Raw genomic sequence first — 19,709 nt, 5'->3', positions numbered from 1 at the left:
CCTGGTGTCGTGTCATTTTAATCCCAGCCGTGTGTCTTTTCCTTCATTGACCTAGCGTAGCGCGATTAGTCAACGTTCAGGTATAATCGGGTAACTTGTGCAGACGTGGTCATACCAAACCGCTCGGTAAATAACATCTAAGCCGCGTCTGTAACAATATATATATATATATATATATATATATATATATATATATATATATATATATATATATATATATATATATATATATATATATATATATATATATATATATATATATACACACACACACACATACACATGTACAGTATTATTATTATTATTATTTCACGCATGCACGAACACAAAGATAGCTCTTTATACTTTTATTTATTCATTATTTTGCATATCTTGGACTATTGTGAGGATCTTTCAGGGTGCTTTTTGTGAACTTTTTGTCATGATATTTTTTGCAGGAGTACAAGGCATGATCATGCAAAAAGTGTAAATTAAAGATAATGCTATACCCAATGTAATGAACATTTAATATTACCTTCTCCCTCCTCTTTTTCACTTCACTACCCTTTTCTTTGTATTTGCCTTGCCTTCTTTTTTTCTTGCTTTCTCAGCACTAACATTGTGTGCACACCTCTCCCCTCGACTTCACGTTTGTCTTGTGTATATGTCCCTTATGCCCTAAAATGTGTCGAATCAAGACATGCTAATTCCACTTAATCATGCCGCAACATTTGTGCTCCATTTAATTATGCTGAGCCATGTCGCTCATCCAGGTTGAGTGGTTACGTCTATTGAACCGAACATTGGACCAGGCCTTCTCTGATTCAACACAGGAACGCACAGATGAAGCCAAGGATCTTCATAGACAGAGCCTTTTCACATCGCGCAATGTTGTCCACACATTCTACCGGGATCCCAGACTTAAACGTGCCACTTACCAGGGCAGCTGGGTTTGTGGCAAGCCCCATGGGCAGTGAGTACCTTCACTTGAATGAATTTGCTTGATATGCCAACCAATTGGCCATTGCAATCTTTTCCTGATTTGTAGTTAAACAGGCCTTATTGAACAGGGTGAATCTGGTCATTTTTAATTTTCCTTATTTGTGTCTGAGATGATAATTACGATTAACTAGTCATGCAATAAACTGATTGTTTGTATGTTATGTACTTTTGCCTTTGAGCTGTCTAGTTTGGATTTGATCTTTGACTCTATAATCAACTGTCCCCATGGTGTTTCACAACTACGGCAACATCAATGAGTGCACCATCCCTCAGTTGTACCTTAAACTGGAGACTGATCTTCTTGCATTACTCGTGGATGCTATATTTTGCACTCTTTTTTTTTTTTTGATGAAGAGCAAGCGAGTTCTCACAGGCATCCTGGCCAAATGTCAAGTTCTTGCTGTGAACTAAAGTGGGCACTTTATTAGCAACATAGTCGCCATCTCCCCGGAGATGATACAACCAGCAGGTTACACGCTGCATTGTACAATTGAAACAGGGAAACAGGGAATTTTTTGGAATTTGTTGATATTTGGCTTTTGGAATAGTACACGGCAATGGCAATTAAATAATGATCGAGGATGTATAACATGGTTTTCATAATATTTGCATTACCTGTACCTGCTAGGGGAAAATTAAGGTGGCCAGATGGACGGCAATACAAAGGAAGCTTCAAGAATGGCCTGGAGGATGGGTGAGTGTGAACTTGATCACAAAATTGATAAGGAAGCTATATGAAGAAATGTTTATACCTTGGAACATAGTTGGATCACTTGGTGAAATGATGTCTGGCTGATAATGTTGTACCAATTTCCAAGTTTATGATTTGTTTAGTTGCTCTCAAGTCAGGTTATTCGTCTCATAATTGATTGGCGTACACATGCACTCACCTGTCAGAATTGGAGAGCTACGTGTGCCTAACCGACTGCTCCAGAAGGACGATGTGTATCAAGGACCATGGAAAGCTGCAAAGATGCATGGGCAGGGTGTGATGCAGTAGGTCATCATTTTTATCAATACACACCCACTTATCTCCTCCTTCACCCATTCCCTCCCTTGCTCAGTTTTGTATGCATTTATCCTAAGAACATTTCCACTGCACCAATAATGATTTATCAGATTTTCAATTCCCCAGATGATGGTGACATTTTTTTTTTCCTCCAAAGATCTCAACTCCGAGAAGAGCTGAGGGGTATACATATTCAGACAGTGGGGAAGCACAGCCAAACTATTAAGACTAACTTGTAAAACGAGCGATAAAGAGTTGAAAGGATTATTGATGAACATATTTTATCAGGTGAAGAGACACAAACCGTGTGCCTTCTCCATGAGGATCATGGTACTGTGTCCACATCATGCTAAGGCATTTCCCACTTCCCACTGCATGCCAGAACTGAGGCCAAGATGATGATTGTTCAGTACGGGATCACGAAATGGTCAAACGTGCTTCAAGCTATTACCGAATGACATAAACTCGAATACAAATTTTTTTTTTTTTTTTGGATACTGAATCGAGGCTCATGAAAGAGCTGACATTTACTTCACAAACAAATCAACCAGACAAACAAAATGTATAAAAAGAGGGAGCGGAAGACAAGAGAAGGGGAAGCACACAAACACTTGAGGGCACACAACATTTAAGAGCAGGGAGATGTGTGGGAGGGAGAGGGCTTGGGGGAGTTGGGTGGCAGAAGTATCAAACACAAGGACACCAAGGACTTCCAGGACAGAAGTTGGTATTTCAAAAAAGTGGAATTGGGGTGAAATTAGCGGGGATAGAAAAGATCAATGTTTTGGATGGGGGAAGATAAGAGATGGTGGTGAACAGCTGTTTTAAAGACCTGGAGGGTGGAGTGGGATTGAAGAGAGTGAGGGAGTTTGTTCCAGAGGCGGGAGAAAAGAGGAATGAAGGAGTGAAGGTGAGCAGAGAGTCTTGATTTTGGCAGTTTAACCATAAGAGGGTTGCAGGCAGATCTTGTGCGACCTGTAGGAATATTTGCTGGACAGAGCCCAGAGAGAGCTGGGGGGGCAAGGCCAGAGAGGAGTCGGTAGAAGACAGAAAGACCACCAACCTGCCTGCGGTGAGTGAGTGAGAGGCCCTTGGAGTTAGCTTCATCGCAGGAGATTCCAATGATGCTGAATGCTTTGGTTTCAACAGCGTGAAGACGAGCTAGGTGTGAGTCAGGTGCACCAGCCCAGAGGGGAGAGCAGTATTCCATTGAGCTGCGGATGAAAGCCTTGTATGTGGTGAGGAGCTCAGGTGTGCCAAGGAAGGACTTCGCACGACGGAGGATGCCCAGTCGGCGACTGGCTTTGGAGGCCAGATTTGAAATGTGGTTTTCCCAGGAAAGATCATGGCAGATAGTGAGACCCAAAAGCTTGAGTGACAGAACTTCTTGGAGAGGATTATTAAGAAAGTGGATGGGAGGGTTGTCCAGTCGATCTTTTCGGAGAGACATCGTAAGAGTGTGAGATTTGTCAGGATTGAAAGACATGTTCCACTTGTATGCCCAGTCTGTGATTTTGTCCAGGTCTGCAGAGAGTGAGGAGGCTGCAGACTGCCGATCTGAGGGATGAAGAATGGAGCGACAGAGAGTAGAGTCATCAGCAAAGAGATAGAGAGGATTTTCAAGAGAGTCAGAGAGATCATTGATGAAGACCAGAAAAAGCACAGGGCCCAGAACACTGCCTTGGGGAACTCCAGCCTGAACAGGAAGAGGAGATGAGAGAAACCCATTCATGGCCACACGTTGACTATGACTAGAGAGGAAGTCCGCCAGCCATGCGTGGAGATTTCCATGGATACCAAAAGAGGAGAGTTTGGTGAGCAGAGCGGGGTGCCAGACCGTATCGAAGGCACGTGATATGTCAAGGGAGACAGCTCTAATTTCCTGTTTGGCATTGAGGACCTCCATCCATTGTTGAGAAAGCAGAAGCAGCATGTCCAGAGTCGAGTGACCAGGTCTGAAACCAAATTGATGATCAGAGATCAAGCCATTGGAGAAGAGGAAAGATTTCATATCTGAAGCAATGATGGATTCCATGACTTTGCTGATAATTGGGAGAAGGCTGATTGGTCTGTAGTTGCTGGGATCTGTTTTTGCACCTTTTTTGTGCAAAGCGGTGATGTTGGCAGATTTCCAAGCAGATGGCGGATGACCTTGAGCAAAAGAGAGGGTGAAGAGAACAGAGAGAGGGAGTGAAAGAGTGGAAGAGCAGGATTTTAGGACCCGTGGGCTGATGCCGTCAGGTCCAGTTGCAGAATCAGAGTCGAGGGTTGACAGAAACTTTTCCACCTTGTCAGGAGGAAAGGACACAGAGTCCAGGAGCAGCTGGGTACGACTGGGTACGGTGGGTACAGAGAGGGATGGGTTTGGGACACAAGATTTGGAGGCAAACACAGAGTTGAGGCATTCAGCTTTTTCACGTGCGGAATCAGCCGTGTGGCTGTTTGAGGTGAGGGAGGGGATTGGGGGGGAACAAACACCAGAAACAGATTTGACCAGACGCCACCAGGATTTGGAAGAGGGAGACAGATAAGAGAGTTCTGTCCTGAGAACGGAGAGATATTGTTTCCTGGCTCTCCTGAGGGTGGACACACACTTGTTTCGGGCTTTGTGAAAGGAAATGAGATTTCCTTCCATTGGATTTGCTTTCCAGGAGATGAAAGCAAGTTGTTTCTGGGCAATAGCCTCACCACAAGATTCCGTGTACCATGGACGGGAGGAAGGGTATGACAACTGAAGATGAGATGGGATAAATCTGTGCATGAGAGAGAGCAATTTACTTTGGAAGAATTCCCAGGATGAGTTGATGTCAGAGGTGGTAGAGATGGGAGACCAGTCCAGATGATTGATGGCTGCTTGAAGACTGTGCCAGTTGGCCTGAGTGAAATGACTGGCATTATGTTACATGTGCGCCTGTGCACGAAATTTTGACGTTGCATACTTGTACAATGTAAAGACAGATACCCAACAGGCATATCTTGGAAGTTAAATTCAGAGCTTCCATGCAGCTCATTCTTGTCTCGTCATGGACAATTGTGGGTCCGTTTAGTGGAGATGACTATTAGGTTAATGAATACAGAAGCTGCACCCTGCGGAAGTTGAAAGACTGTTCCACATATGGGGAAGAGTGAAGTGAGAGTGTTGTTGAGCAGACTGTGCATTTCGGTTGATAACCACTGAGTGGATTGGGCCATAGTCGTGCTCAACCAATGGGCTGGAGGGAATCAAGAGCTGGTGTTGGTGGACTAAACTGCTGGCGGTGTCATACTGTCTCCTGTAAATGCTTAGGTAATGCCAATGCCCCTTGACCTCTGAAAGCTCAATTGGTTATCTGCCATTGAAACACATTTTCTTCATTCCAATTTGCACATACATTACACAGCTGGCACACACATTGAAAATGTAAAGAATCAATCCAATTTTTTTCTGTATAAATTTCTGCAGTCTGCATTTAGAAGAAAAAACATGTATTTGTTTTGTGGAAGTCAAGGGTTTCCCCTTTGCCTGAATTGTAATTATTGGATTTCTCGAAGAGTACTTGGTTAATGGTTATATTTGCTGTTTTTCTATAGCTATGCCAACGGGGACACATATGAAGGGAGCTTTGTGGATGGGGCTCGAAATGGGCATGGTATGCAACGAAGTGGTTCTTTTGCCTCCCTTTCCTCATCAATATACATCGGGCAATGGTTTAATGACCGCAAGTCTGGCTATGGTGTTCTGGATGATATCACACGGTAAGTAATACTATGCACCTGCCTTGTGGTGAGATTTGTTTCGTTCATTTTGTCCACTAAAAATTAATAGTTTCGGGTGGGAGGGAGGGGTTAGAGGTGTAGAGGCAATTTTAATATTTGAAAATAAACCGTTATTGTTTGAAAATGTTTTGTGCACACGTTAATATGCTCTTCTTTCTTGTTTATATACATGTACTGGATTTATACGAGCAACCATTGAAACTTCTCTCATTCACCAATCTTACTTCGGAAAGAAAGCCTTCTAACTCTCCTAAATTTTACAAGAAAAGGAGAATTTATAAATGGAAACTTTATAGGACATTATAATCATCGATTATATTTTTTGGCATGTGCAATGACAATTGGTGTCATCATATTTGTGTCATGATGATTTTCAAACTGACAAATTGTGTTTTTGCAAGAACTCTTTGTCAGAAAATATGATGAAGTGCTTCATAAACAAAGTTCATTCACATAACTCAAAAGCTAACGACACGTGGCTAAAATACAGTGATAGTTGATTATCTTACGTGTCGTTAAGTCATAGTTGATTGGAGGCTGAACCTTGTAACTTTAGTCTTCGTTGTTTGGATTTGCCATGTTGCAAAACAATGAAATATTTCAAGGTGGTATGTTGGTAGTGGAGATGATGAAGTGAATATAAGTAAATAAATTATTCAAAGTTATGTGTTGGTAGTTGTCATGGTAAACTGTATATAAATAAATAAATTCATAATTCAAGCTGTGTGTTCCTGGTGGAGATGGTAAAATGCATTTCATTTATATATATATATATATGTGTGTGTGTGTGTGTGTGTGTGTGTGTGTGTGTGTGTGTGTGTGTGTGTGTGTGTGTGTGTGTGTGTGTGTGTGTGTGTGTGTGTGTATTTATATGCACACGCACACACACACGACACACAAAATATACATACAAAAAATACAAAATGCGCATTCCTCTGCCAGGCTGAACAATTTACATATTTTATCCCACTGATAGGCCGGATCTGGATCCAGACCGAATCCAAAATTGGAATCGGCTTGTTATTGTCACCTACCCAACTCCTCCACCTAATTTTGTCATAATCCGTCCATAACTTTTTGAAATATCATGCCTATATCGTTTTTGGCCTTGTCTCTCAATGGTGAAAAATCACAAAATAATTCTCGTATCCAGATCTTCACCAAAATCTAACTGATTCATTCTTGTCAAACACCCAACTTGTCCAAGTTTTGCCTGAATCTGTCCACACCGTTTTCAGATATCCTGCTCACAGGCAGACAGAAAAATAGAGGTGAATGCATAACCTTCGGCCACCTTTGGTGACAGGTAATAATGTATTGATTGTATTGGTGGACGGATGAGTGGATTTAATTTATATTTTTAACGTGGTTCTTGACTTTTTATTATTTTCAGTGGAGAGAAGTACATGGGAATGTGGCTGGATGACAACAGGCATGGTCAGGGTGTCGTTGTTAGCCAGTTTGGCCTCTACTACGAAGGAATCTTCAGCATGAACAAGATGGCGGTACGGCTTCTGTGGATTCTTAAGTGTAAAATAATCGTACTTTACCATACTAGGGCATGCCCGTACTATATATATATCTAAAATTATATCCCCCCCCTCTATTTACATGAAATGGTTTGGTCCAAAGCGAACGGCTTGCGAGTACGGTGACAACCCCCCCCCTCTATTTACATGAAATGGTTTGGTCCAAAGCGAACGGCTTGCGAGTACGGTGACAATCCCCCCCCTCTATTTACATGCAATGGTTTGGTCCAAAGCGAACGGCTTGCGGAGTTTGGTAAAGAAATCGACATAGCTCGGTAACTACTTGTCCGATTAATTTAAAACCTTGAAAAGGCACATCCTCGGGTCCCCAGCAATATACCTGGAAAGTTTCAAGTATATCGGACCGGTAGTTGTCGAGAAACAGCGGTCGCATACACACACACACACACACACACACACACACACACACACACACACACACACACACACACACACACAGAGATTACTGGAATTATAGATAGATTACCTACAAGGGGAGGAAAAGAAAAGTTTGTGTTTGTGTGTATGTTTTGGTTTTGTTTTGTTGGTTGGTCGTTATCTCCATTTGCGGGTTCCAAGAGGTGGAACGGAGTCCCCCCCCAGGACCCAAAGTATCCACCTCCTCTTCGTTGAGGGATCACGGTTCATGGACCAAGCTGTTCAACTTTTTCAGAGTTTTGTTCAAAGGGCTCTTTTCAAGATCATCACCAAACCCCGGATTGCCTCCAGTTGTAGTTCATTTCTGGTAATATTCCTGGGGATGGTTTTTTTAAATCTCAGTGAGGTTCTTCTTCATCATTCCTGTCTCCAATTACCACTGGTATAATTCTGATGTTCTTCAGCTTTCAAGATCTCTTGACCCTTTTTTCGAGGTCCTGTTATTTGTTAATTTTCTTGATTTCTTTGTTGTTTAGGCCAAAGTGTGCGTGCGTGTGTCTATTTTTGCTTTAAAAATGGTTTTCTCTGCAACTGCTTGTCTGATCGATGCAAAACTTTAAAAATAGGAGGGAACATATTTTATTGCTAACTCTTTTAACTCACTTTTATTGGACATGGATTTGTCCCCCCCCCCCCCCCCCCCATTGGAGGAAGACCCTCTTGTGATCATAGCTCAGATGGCAGAGCACTGATACGGTTCAGCAGAGGACCTGGGTTTGATTCCTGGTCTGTGCGTGTAATTTTCCCACATATATCAATTTTATTAATATTGCTTTGGAGTAACATTAATGCAATGCTATTATCATTAATGTTGTTATTATTTTTGTTTTTCGAAGAAGCCTTGGAAAAACACCACGATATGCTATCTATACATCTTATCATGGATTTTGCCCACTGCAGAAAACCCCCTTGGGTAGGGGTTGGGGAGGGCGGGGTCAAGATGAAGTTGCTTCAACCTTTATCATGTGACCCTTATTTGAAGTTTGGTTGAGCTTAGAGAAGTGACGAGCGAATGTATCACTGTCGTACAGAATAATATATATGAATGATCGTTTTAAGGCCATTTTTCCCCGCTAGAGCGGGGGTTAGCCTTGCGGGCCCCATGACAATCATGGTTCCCTGTTTAAGGCAATGTTTTTATGGCCGGATGCCATTCCTGACGCCAACCCTTGGGCACGCTCTTACGATGCGCAGGGATACAGACTAACATCAAAATGCATATTTTAGCTTGATTGAAAATTTTCATTCATTTGAAATCTCATCAATTTGTGGGCCATTCTGTACACCATTTGGTAATAGGTGAACTCCCAAACTGTGAACTCTGATAGCAGAAGGAGATGCATGTGATCCTGAGGAGCAATTCTGAGCACACCTGTGTGACCCAGTGTGGCTGGCGCACAACTTTTTACATTCAGTGTATCCTTAATCAAATGCCTCCATATTCTGAAGGCAGAGGATTAATTTTTGCGGTGCTTTTTAATTATCATTTATGCTTGTGACAATGTTAAATTCATGACTTTGCTCAATATGTGATTTTTTTCCTTGGTTTGTACTCTTCTGTCGTGGTTTGTGAACCTTTTCTCAGTGATATCCTAAAATTTTGAGATTAGGCCAACTTGTTTTGGGCTGGAATACAATAAACTGATAAGATTTCATATTGTCGTGCGACTCCGGTTAACACCAGAGACCGTGGATAGGCCGAAACGGATTTAATTGAAGCGACGGCCAATACGGATTTTGCTGTGGTCGCGTGGGAGGAAGAAGGAAAGTGGGAGCTGCGGTAAAAGCGCTTACCTTCTGGTCAACCGACGGCAGCTGCAGGGAAATTAATGTACTCGACAACCAAGATTTCAAATATACAAAAATAAAGATTTATTCCACGGAACCCGATAACAAGAAACACGACGGCAATGAAATAAACTAAATCCTATATTGGGATCTCACACACCAGACTCAACAACAGACACAGGAATAGATTAAAGGAAAAGAATTGTCTCGTCGTGTAAAATGTAAAATGGTGCGTGCGGCCTTATCTGTCCCTCGTCTTGTCTTTGGCTGCCGTCCAACACGGCTCCGTTGGGCCCTGATGCACCCACGAGGTCCCTCGCTCCAGCACCGAACACCGCTCCAAGCACACACAGATGGCGAGCGAACGCCCGCGAGGTCCGTACACCACTCCAAGCTTCAGAAGCACCGATCACACACGACAGCCAGGGAAGGACGTGCTGCAAGAGGAAGCTGCGCAAGCAAGAAAAACCCGACGTTCTACGAACTGCTGGATCTCCAAGAGCACGAACCGCAAGAGCTGAAATGGCGTTCGGCGCTCCCTTAAATAACCTTCCCGTGGTGGTGACGTTAGCCCTGGTGCGCCGACCCAATCAGTGCCCTCCACCGACTCGTTGGCTGGAGGTTCGTGCCTACCGTGCCGACCCTTCACTCGTTCCCCGTTCCGTGGTCATAGCGCGTGGCACTCGATGTGGCTAGGCCTGTCAGAGGTGTAATTGGCGGCGGCCATCATCGGCGGTGCCCCGGCCTGGTTTCCTTGCCTGTTCCTTCCGAAGTCACTATTTAATGTTGCGCTCGGGACCTAACTAAATGTCTATGTTGGTGTGCATTGCCATAGGGGACAAAGGTTTAGCTACCATGTTTGATGCACAGGGGTTTATCTTTAAATCCCTACTCTATCTAACACTCGAACATCCTGGTATGACCACAGGTATACTTCTTAACCGACAAACCGCCTAACAGAACTTATTACAGGTCGATTCCCTATCACGACAGTCGGATACCTACCTACACAGATCTATCTGGCTCTAGATATTGCTACTCCACACGACATAACAATATGTATTTGTCTATCACAAGATCTGGTAATGCTTTGTGGTGACTATTCCAAGATTATTTATATTGCTTAAACTGTAGCTTTGTGTCTGCCTGTAGCTGTTAAACTCTGTGGGCTGATTATTATGCATTGTTTCTTGGGAATTCGGAAGGTTGTGACTTTTTGCATTTTATTTTGTGTAATGTGTACCATATTTGCATTTTGTGTCTGCAGGGTCAGGGCATACTTCTTGCAGAGGACAACACGCGTTTCCAAGGAGAGTTCACAGCAGACCTTGCTCTCAATGGCAAGGTACATGATGAAGCTGGACGACCATAAATTGTGTCCCTGAGTTTGGTTAATCGATTAGTTAGACACTGATATATATATATATATATATATATATATATATATATATATATATATATATATATATATATATAGATATATAGATATATCAGTCATTATGCGACTTCATACCATCAGTGGGGAACCGCCAGTAAGGTGGTCGACTTCGGGCCTTTTTTGCATACACTTGTCACAGTAACTGATTTAACATCCATAATGACGCACTGCCAGATGGCTCTTCTGGAGTTTGGCAGGCAATGCGGACGTGTGTGTGTGTATGTGTGTGTGTGTGTGTGTGTGTGTGTGTGTGTGTGTGTGTGTGTGTGTGTGTGTGTGTGTGTGTGTGTGTGTGTGTGTGTGTGTGTGTGTGTGTGTGTGTGTGTGTGTGGGTGGGTGTGGGTGTGGGTTGGTGTGGGTGTGGGTTGGTTGGTTGGTTGGTTGGTTGGTTGGTTATATAAATAGTAATATTTTTTGTATGTTATAAATTATAATATGGCCACACAAAGATAAATTCGACATGGCCAGCAATACAATTCACATGTGAAGTAGAACAGGCTGGGTCTCTACCATTCCTGGATGTCCATCTTTCCATGGACCGAAACTGCAAGCTACACACGCAGGTGTACCGTAAACCTACTAACACAGACAAAGTATTGGATTACCGTCGTGGCCATCCCACCTGCCACAAAAGAAGTTGAGTTCACAGCTTAGTAGATCGTGCAATAACACACTGCAGTGACAATGAACAACGCAGGATGGAAATGCTGCACGTCACTCAACTGTGAGAAAGCCACTACCCAAATGCATTTATCAAATCTTGTCGCTGTAAATCCAACTACAACAACAACAATCCAACCACACCTCCACATACGGTGGCGTTTCCATACATACAACATGCTTCCGAAACCACAAGCCGCATCCTACATGAATACAACATCAACATCACCCACAAACCTCAAACATCCTTATGAGCACAGCTGTCAAAGCCAAAAGACCAGGTGAACAAATTTGACAGAAAGAATGTCATCTACAACATACAATGTGAAGATTGTGAAGCTAATTATTTGGGCCAAACATCCAAACACATAACCACAAGGCTAACTGAACACCAACGTGCTGTAAGACAACAAGACAGGTTGTATGGTCAGGTCATTGGTTGCGACACACACATACACACACACACCAACACACATTCTCATGGAATCAGACCACGATCCTTGGCACAGGATCTTTGAGAGTGACCCGCGAGATTGTCGAGGCCTGGTACTCTGATAAATACTCCATCAACCGACACATCGACTTACACCCCACATACATAGCACTACGCAATCAATTACAACGTCAAAAACGGCAGTCATTTTGAATACAGGGAAGCTCTGTGATTGTCAAGGACTTGGACCAATCCATCACGTGAACCGTCATCCCCAACGGAACTTAATGGTTAACACCACACTCAACGCCTCTGGGGAATTTAACTAGTTTGTTCTTTAACCCTTTGAGTACGGGATTTGTTTTTGATAAAAATACCCCCGGTACGGAATTAATTTGGCATTTTGGTACGGGAAGGCAACCACGTACTGACGATCTATTTATAGGTATAGTCGATGACGTGTAGTAAAGTCATCCATACACAAAACTTTTTCGCGGGTTGCGGCACTGGACGTCAGCCTTACTCAAAGGGTTAAACGTCAGGCTATTACATAGAATTTTTAATTATTTTACTGCCCAGTCTGCTATCATTTACTATATATATATTGTTACGGAACCCAACGTCGGCCTCTGTTCCCCTTATCGAGGGGGGATTAGTCCCCTCGTTTATGACTGCCCGACGTGGTCCCTGACACTGTACAGCGACCTCCGGAAAGGCCGGTGGCACAGCCCCGTTCGTACCGCGGACAGATGTTAATTGCCGAGCGGTTTTAAGCAACCGCGGCACGAACTATTAACAATGACTAGACCTGATCCTGAAACGTTGGCCAAATCGTGCCACAGGTATTCAATTTGGAAAAGACAAAGATGACGGATGTGAAGAAGAGGAAGACGAAGGCAAAAGGTTGGAAATACGACTATGATTTATTTGTATCTATTTACACAACGAAAGAAACCAAGGAAGAAGGAAGGATAATAAAATAATGACAGAAAGGAGCCAGGAGACACAGTGAAACTCTAGCTTAACTAAACAGGCTTAACTTATACCCCAAGGACAAGACAAAGACAGACTACAAGCACACTTACACGGGGGATGATGACAGGAATGGCAGGAGGTTGGATGGCTGGAGGGAGAGGAATGTTCAGCTGGACGCTGCCTGTGGCTTGATCCCGCACGGGACGCCGGGCTGGACCTCGACGGCCACCGATGCCACCGATCCTGGTTCCCGCGGGGTAACGGGTCGAAGCTTCCTGGTGGAGCCAATGCTGCCTGGTGGAGTCAAAGCTGCTGGTGGAGCCAACGCTGCAGGGGGGGTCTGGCGTGACGAGTTCTCTCTCTCTCGAACTCCTGGTTCTGTTTCTCTCGACTCCCCTTTCGTTTTCTCTTCTGAACTCCCTTCCGTTTCTGACACAACTCCTGCAAAGGCTTCCGCACGCGTTTTTATATCGCCTCGGGCGATCAAGCCGCCGGCCCCCAGGACACGCCCACCGGTGAGTCGCCTCGGCCCTGATTGGTCGCGAGGGCTCACCGATCCCGCCCTTAGAGGAGGCGTTGGCAAGGCCACGCCTTGTTCCCGGCGCTGGGCCGACTCCTCCCACCTTCGGCTCCGAGATGACCTCGTGGCTAATGGAGTCTTGCAGCGAAAAACAACCACAACCCCACAGCAGCGGCAGAATGTAGCAAACCACCCAGTGCAGTTGGCAATTGACGAAAGGGGGGATGTGCAGGGAATCTACTCTATTTGAATTCGGTGCAATGGAGTGTCAATTAATGGAAGACACAGCCTTAATCTAATACACATAATAAGGAGATAACTACCGAACAAGGAGGAAATCTATGATTGGCTACGTGATTGTTTATGGAATAACTACGGAACGACCTTTGACCTTTATACACAACAAATGGAGGAAGGAGGGTGATACTTTACAACAACAATAAAAAAACACAATTCTCATATCCATAACAATATATAACAATATATATATATTTATATATATATTTATATATATATATATATATAACAATAACAATATATATAATAATAAATAATAATTCATTTATTTTGTATAGCGCTTTTCCAGAAGCCCAAAGGCGCTTTGACAGAGTGGAAAACATAATGCATAACAATACATGAAAACAACAATTGCAAAAAGACAAGAATCAATAGGGAAATATTTAAAGCAAAAGGAGGGAGAAGGAGAAGTGATAGTCAGGGGTTAAATGCTGTGGGTTGAATGTTGAATGCAGTGTTGAACAGGTGGGTCTTTAGTGATGTTTTGAATGTGGTGAGTGAGGAGGAGTCTCTGATGGTGTGAGGTAGTGAGTTCCAGAGGGTGGGAGCAGCGATGGAGAAGGCCCTGTCCCCCCAGGACACCTGTTGTACTTGAACTTGTGTATATATATATATATTGTTTTATATATATATATATATATATATATAGTTATATATATAGTTATATATATATATATATATATACATATATATATATATATATATATATATATATATATATATATATATATATATATATAATTATAAAATTGAAATCTTGCGTGTTTGTATGTAACATTCGATCGGTCCAGGGGCGTGGCTTACCCCTTTGAGAGAGTAGTAATATCCACCATTTTATTAACTCGCATAGCTTTGAGGCGTTTTGTAGGCCCGTGGTGTCTTGCTCTCTCTCTCAGTTTTATTTCAAATCAAATTCGATATATCATTTCGTTTTTAACAGTCGTTAACATAGTTTTAGACTCGGTTGAAAAAAAACGGGAAGAAAATCCGATGAAAGTTTCCGTTTATAGAACGAAATGAATTCTGAAAGGCTTGTATCTTCAAGGCCATTGAGTCTGTTTCACGCCTTTATCGTCAATCTAAGTCGCCATCTGATTTCATTTTTATCGATGGTTTTAGACTCGGTAAAAGAAATAATTGAGAACATTCACGCACACACGGGAAATTGCAGAGATATATTTTAAAAATCGCGCCACGTTGATATCCGAAAATACACCGCCTAAAATAACAGGCATACAGTATATATCTTCGTCATTTCATTCAACATTATTACCCGGAAGTTTTAATATGTTTCAGGAAATTACCGAGAGATATTTCTTCGATTTTTTTTATTATTTATATGCGCATACACTTTAAATAGGTTTATTTGAAATCTTTAATTTTCACAATGTAATTTATTTGTCATTTGATGATCGGCAAAACCATAGCACAACACAAACACAATACTATTTGCAGGAAGAATGTCGTATCAACCCTCCGACGGCGCTACGGACGCGGACAACGAATCACACCTCACGTCTATGGACGCGAATAGCAACATCCGCACGAATCAGTCATCAATGATTTTCATTGACGCGCCTGGAGGCACAGGGAAGACGTTTCTTATTAACCTGATTCTCTCTAAAGTGAGAGCGAGTGGAGAAGTTGCCCCCTGCGGTGGCCTCATCTGGCATAGCTGCTACCCTCATGCCTGGTGGAAGAACAGCGCACTCAAGGTTCCAAATCCCTCTGACACCGAGGGAAGATGGCGTATGCAACATCGATAAAAATTCCACTATCACAGACCTCTTTCGAAGTACAAAACTCATCGTGTGGGATGAGTGTCCTATGATCAGGAGAGAGAGTTTCGAGGCTGTGGATCGCACGTTGCGTGATGTATGTGACAAAGACGAGCCTTTTGGAGGGATCTTGACGATATGCTGTGGTGATTTCCGTCAACGTGATCGGAGATAAGGGCCGAAATCACGTGTCACAGGTAAGTGATTTAGAACGCTGGAGAGGTGAGCCTTATGGCTTGCTGGCCCAAATAATCTCCCTGATGATGTCCAGCGTTCGCTTTAGTTCTATTCTCATATCTATTCAAACTGACATTGACCCAACGGGTCATGGGTCGTCTAGGGGTAGCATCATCATCATCATTGGCTGAGGGGTCACATCATTGGCTGAGGGGTCACATCATTGGCTGAGGGGTCACATCATTGGCTGAGGGGTCACATCATTGGCTGCGGGGTGGCATCATTGGCTGAGGGGTCTTCTCCTCACTGCTCATTACTAAAAACTGCTCTTCTATGTGAGGATTGATAAATAAAAGCAATTAGAACCAGTAAATTTAGTTTTATATGGCATTTTGCCCCTCTATTAGAAAGTGTGAGAAAATTATATATCTTCACCATAGGTTGACCTTTGACCCCCACTGTAACCATGGTAACCCCTTAATTATATATTAAATAACATTGACCCAACGGGTCATGGGTCGTCTAGGGGTAGCATCATCATCATCATTGGCTAAGGGGTGGCATCATTGGCTGAGGGGCGGCATCATTGGATGCGGGGTGGCATCATTGGATGCAGGGTGGCATCATTGGCTGAGGGGCGACATCATTGACTGAGGGGCGACATCATTGACTGAGGGGCGACATCATTGGCTGAGGGGCGACATCATTGGCTGAGGGGCGACATCATTGGCTGAGGTGAAGCATCATTGGCTGAGGGGCGACATCATTGGCTGAGGTGTAGCATCATTGGCTGAGGGGCGACATCATTGGCTGAGGTGTAGCATCATTGGCTGAGGACATCATTGGCTGAGGTGTAGCATCATTGGCTGAGGGGCGACATCATTGGCTGAGGGGCGACATCATTGGCTGAGGGGCGACATCATTGGCTGAGGTGTAGCATCATTGGCTGAGGGGCGACATCATTGGCTGAGGGGCGACATCATTGGCTGAGGTGGAGCATCATTGGCTGAGGGGCGACATCATTGGCTGAGGTGTAGCATCATTGGCTGAGGGGCGACATCATTGGCTGAGGTGTGGCATCATTGGCTGAGGGGTAGCATCATTGGCTGAGGGGTAGCATCATTGGCTGAGGGGCGACATCATTGGCTGAGGGGTAGCATCATTGGCTGAGGGGTAACATCATTGGCTGAGGGGTCACATCATTGGCTGAGGTGTAGCATCATTGGCTGAGGGGTAACATCATTGGCTGAGGGGTAACATCATTGGCTGAGGGGTCACATCATTGGCTGAGGGGCGGCATCATTGGCTGAGGGGCGACATCATTGGCTGAGGTGTAGCATCATTGGCTGAGGGGCGACATCATTGGCTGAGGTGTAGCATCATTGGCTGAGGGGCGACATCATTGGCTGAGGTGTAGCATCATTGGCTGAGGACATCATTGGCTGAGGTGTAGCATCATTGGCTGAGGGGCGACATCATTGGCTGAGGGGCGACATCATTGGCTGAGGGGCGACATCATTGGCTGAGGGGCAGCATCATTGGCTGAGGGGCGACATCATTGGCTGAGGGGCGACATCATTGGCTGAGGTGTAGCATCATTGGCTGAGGGGCGACATCATTGGCTGAGGTGTGGCATCATTGGCTGAGGGGTAGCATCATTGGCTGAGGGGTAGCATCATTGGCTGAGGGGCGACATCATTGGCTGAGGGGTAGCATCATTGGCTGAGGGGTAACATCATTGGCTGAGGGGTCACATCATTGGCTGAGGTGTAGCATCATTGGCTGAGGGGCGACATCATTGGCTGAGGTGTAGCATCATTGGCTGAGGACATCATTGGCTGAGGTGTAGCATCATTGGCTGAGGGGTAGCATCATTGGCTGAGGGGTAGCATCATTGGCTGAGGGGCGACATCATTGGCTGAGGGGTAGCATCATTGGCTGAGGGGTAACATCATTGGCTGAGGGGTCACATCATTGGCTGAGGTGTAGCATCATTGGCTGAGGGGTAACATCATTGGCTGAGGGGTAGCATCATTGGCTGAGGGGTCACATCATTGGCTGAGGGGTGGCATCATTGGCTGAGGTGTAGCATCATTGGCTGAGGGGTCACATCATTGGCTGAGGGGTGGCATCATTGGCTGAGGTGTAGCATCATTGGCTGAGGGGTAACATCATTGGCTGAGGGGTCACATCATTGGCTGAGGGGTGGCATCATTGGCTGAGGGGTAGCATCATTGGCTGAGGGGTAACATCATTGGCTGAGGGGTAGCATCATTGGCTGAGGGGTCACATCATTGGCTGAGGGGTAGCATCATTGGCTGAGGGGTCACATCATTGGCTGAGGGGTGGCATCATTGGCTGAGGGGTAACATCATTGGCTGAGGGGTAACATCATTGGCTGAGGGTCACATCATTGGCTGAGGGGTGGCATCATTGGCTGAGGGGTAGCATCATTGGCTGAGGGGTAACATCATTGGCTGAGGGGTAGCATCATTGGCTGAGGGGTAGCATCATTGGCTGAGGTGTAGCATCATTGGCTGAGGGGCGACATCATTGGCTGAGGTGTAGCATCATTGGCTGAGGGGTAGCATCATTGGCTGAGGGGTAGCATCATTGGCTGAGGGGCGACATCATTGGCTGAGGGGTAGCATCATTGGCTGAGGGGCGACATCATTGGCTGAGAGGTAGCATCATTGGCTGAGGGTTAGCATCATTGGCTGAGGGTGGCATCATTGGCTGAGGGGCGACATCATTGGCTGAGGGGTCACATCATTGGCTGAGGGGTAGCATCATTGGCTGAGGGGTCACATCATTGGCTGAGGGGTGGCATCATTGGCTGAGGGGTAGCATCATTGGCTGAGGGGTAACATCATTGGCTGAGGGGTCACATCATTGGCTGAGGGGTGGCATCATTGGCTGAGGGGTAGCATCATTGGCTGAGGGGTAACATCATTGGCTGAGGGGTAGCATCATTGGCTGAGGGGTAGCATCATTGGCTGAGGGGTGGCATCATTGGCTGAGGTGTAGCATCATTGGCTGAGGGGTAACATCATTGGCTGAGGGGTAGCATCATTGGCTGAGGGGTCACATCATTGGCTGAGGGGTCACATCATTGGCTGAGGGGTAGCATCATTGGCTGAGGGGTCACATCATTGGCTGAGGGGTGACATCATTGGCTGCGGGGTGGCATCATCGGCTGAGGGGTCTTCTCCTCACTGCTCATTACTAAAAACTGCTCTTCTATGTGAGGATTGATAAATAAAAGCAATTAGAACCAGTAAATTTAGTTTTATATGGCATTTTGCCTCTCTATTAGAAAGTGTGAGAAAATTATATATCTTCGCCATAGGTTGACCTTTGACCCCCACTGTAACCATGGTAACCCCTTAATTATATATAATAACATTGACCCAACGGGTCATGGGTCGTCTAGTATATATATAAAACTATATATATAAAACTATATATATATATATATATATATATATACAGTCATCCCTCGTTTATCGCGGGGGTTACGTTCCAGAACCGCGAAGTAAGTAAACCGCGAATAGGTGAAAATCCGCGAAGTAAAAACCATATATTAATTTTATTATTTTTATATATTTTAAGCCTTTAAAAACCCTCCCCATACTCTTATAAACCTTTCCCACGCTCTTATGAACCCTTTCTGCACTCTTAAACACACTTTTGAGACCCATCCTTAGTCCTTACGTATTAGAAAAATATTTGTACGTGTATATATAGCTGTACAGTACATTGATGCAAGTTCTTTTATAATTGCAATTAATTAACAAACAAACATACACATATGATCATGGAACTACACAAGTACAGTACAACAAAGTATTTACATTGATGCAAATTGTGTTTTTGAAAGCAAAAGGCAATAATTGACAAAAGTGCCTTTAATCAAACCTGAGGCCTAAG

General features: G+C 44.3%; 1 protein-coding gene across 5 annotated transcripts in view; it reads left to right on the top strand.

Moving 5' to 3' along the window:
- ALS2 (alsin Rho guanine nucleotide exchange factor ALS2) overlaps window positions 1–19,709 on the top strand; it is a 158,100-nt gene that overhangs the window by 109,311 nt on the left and 29,080 nt on the right. For all 5 annotated transcript variants that reach the window (XM_068130874.2, XM_068130868.2, XM_068130850.2 and 2 more), the window contains exons 18-23: window positions 753–952; window positions 1,610–1,675; window positions 1,879–1,977; window positions 5,561–5,725; window positions 7,140–7,251; window positions 10,769–10,846. In XM_068130874.2, coding sequence (XP_067986975.2) covers window positions 753–952; window positions 1,610–1,675; window positions 1,879–1,977; window positions 5,561–5,725; window positions 7,140–7,251; window positions 10,769–10,846 — 720 coding nt within the window. The remainder of the gene's footprint in view (window positions 1–752; window positions 953–1,609; window positions 1,676–1,878; window positions 1,978–5,560; window positions 5,726–7,139; window positions 7,252–10,768; window positions 10,847–19,709) is intronic.

This window comes from Myxine glutinosa, chromosome 1, assembly GCF_964187855.1.
Source record: "Myxine glutinosa chromosome 1, kmMyxGlut1.1, whole genome shotgun sequence".
NCBI lineage: Eukaryota > Metazoa > Chordata > Myxini > Myxiniformes > Myxinidae > Myxine > Myxine glutinosa.
The sequence above is the reverse complement of the archived record's forward strand: the minus strand, read 5'-3'. Positions and strand labels throughout refer to the sequence as shown.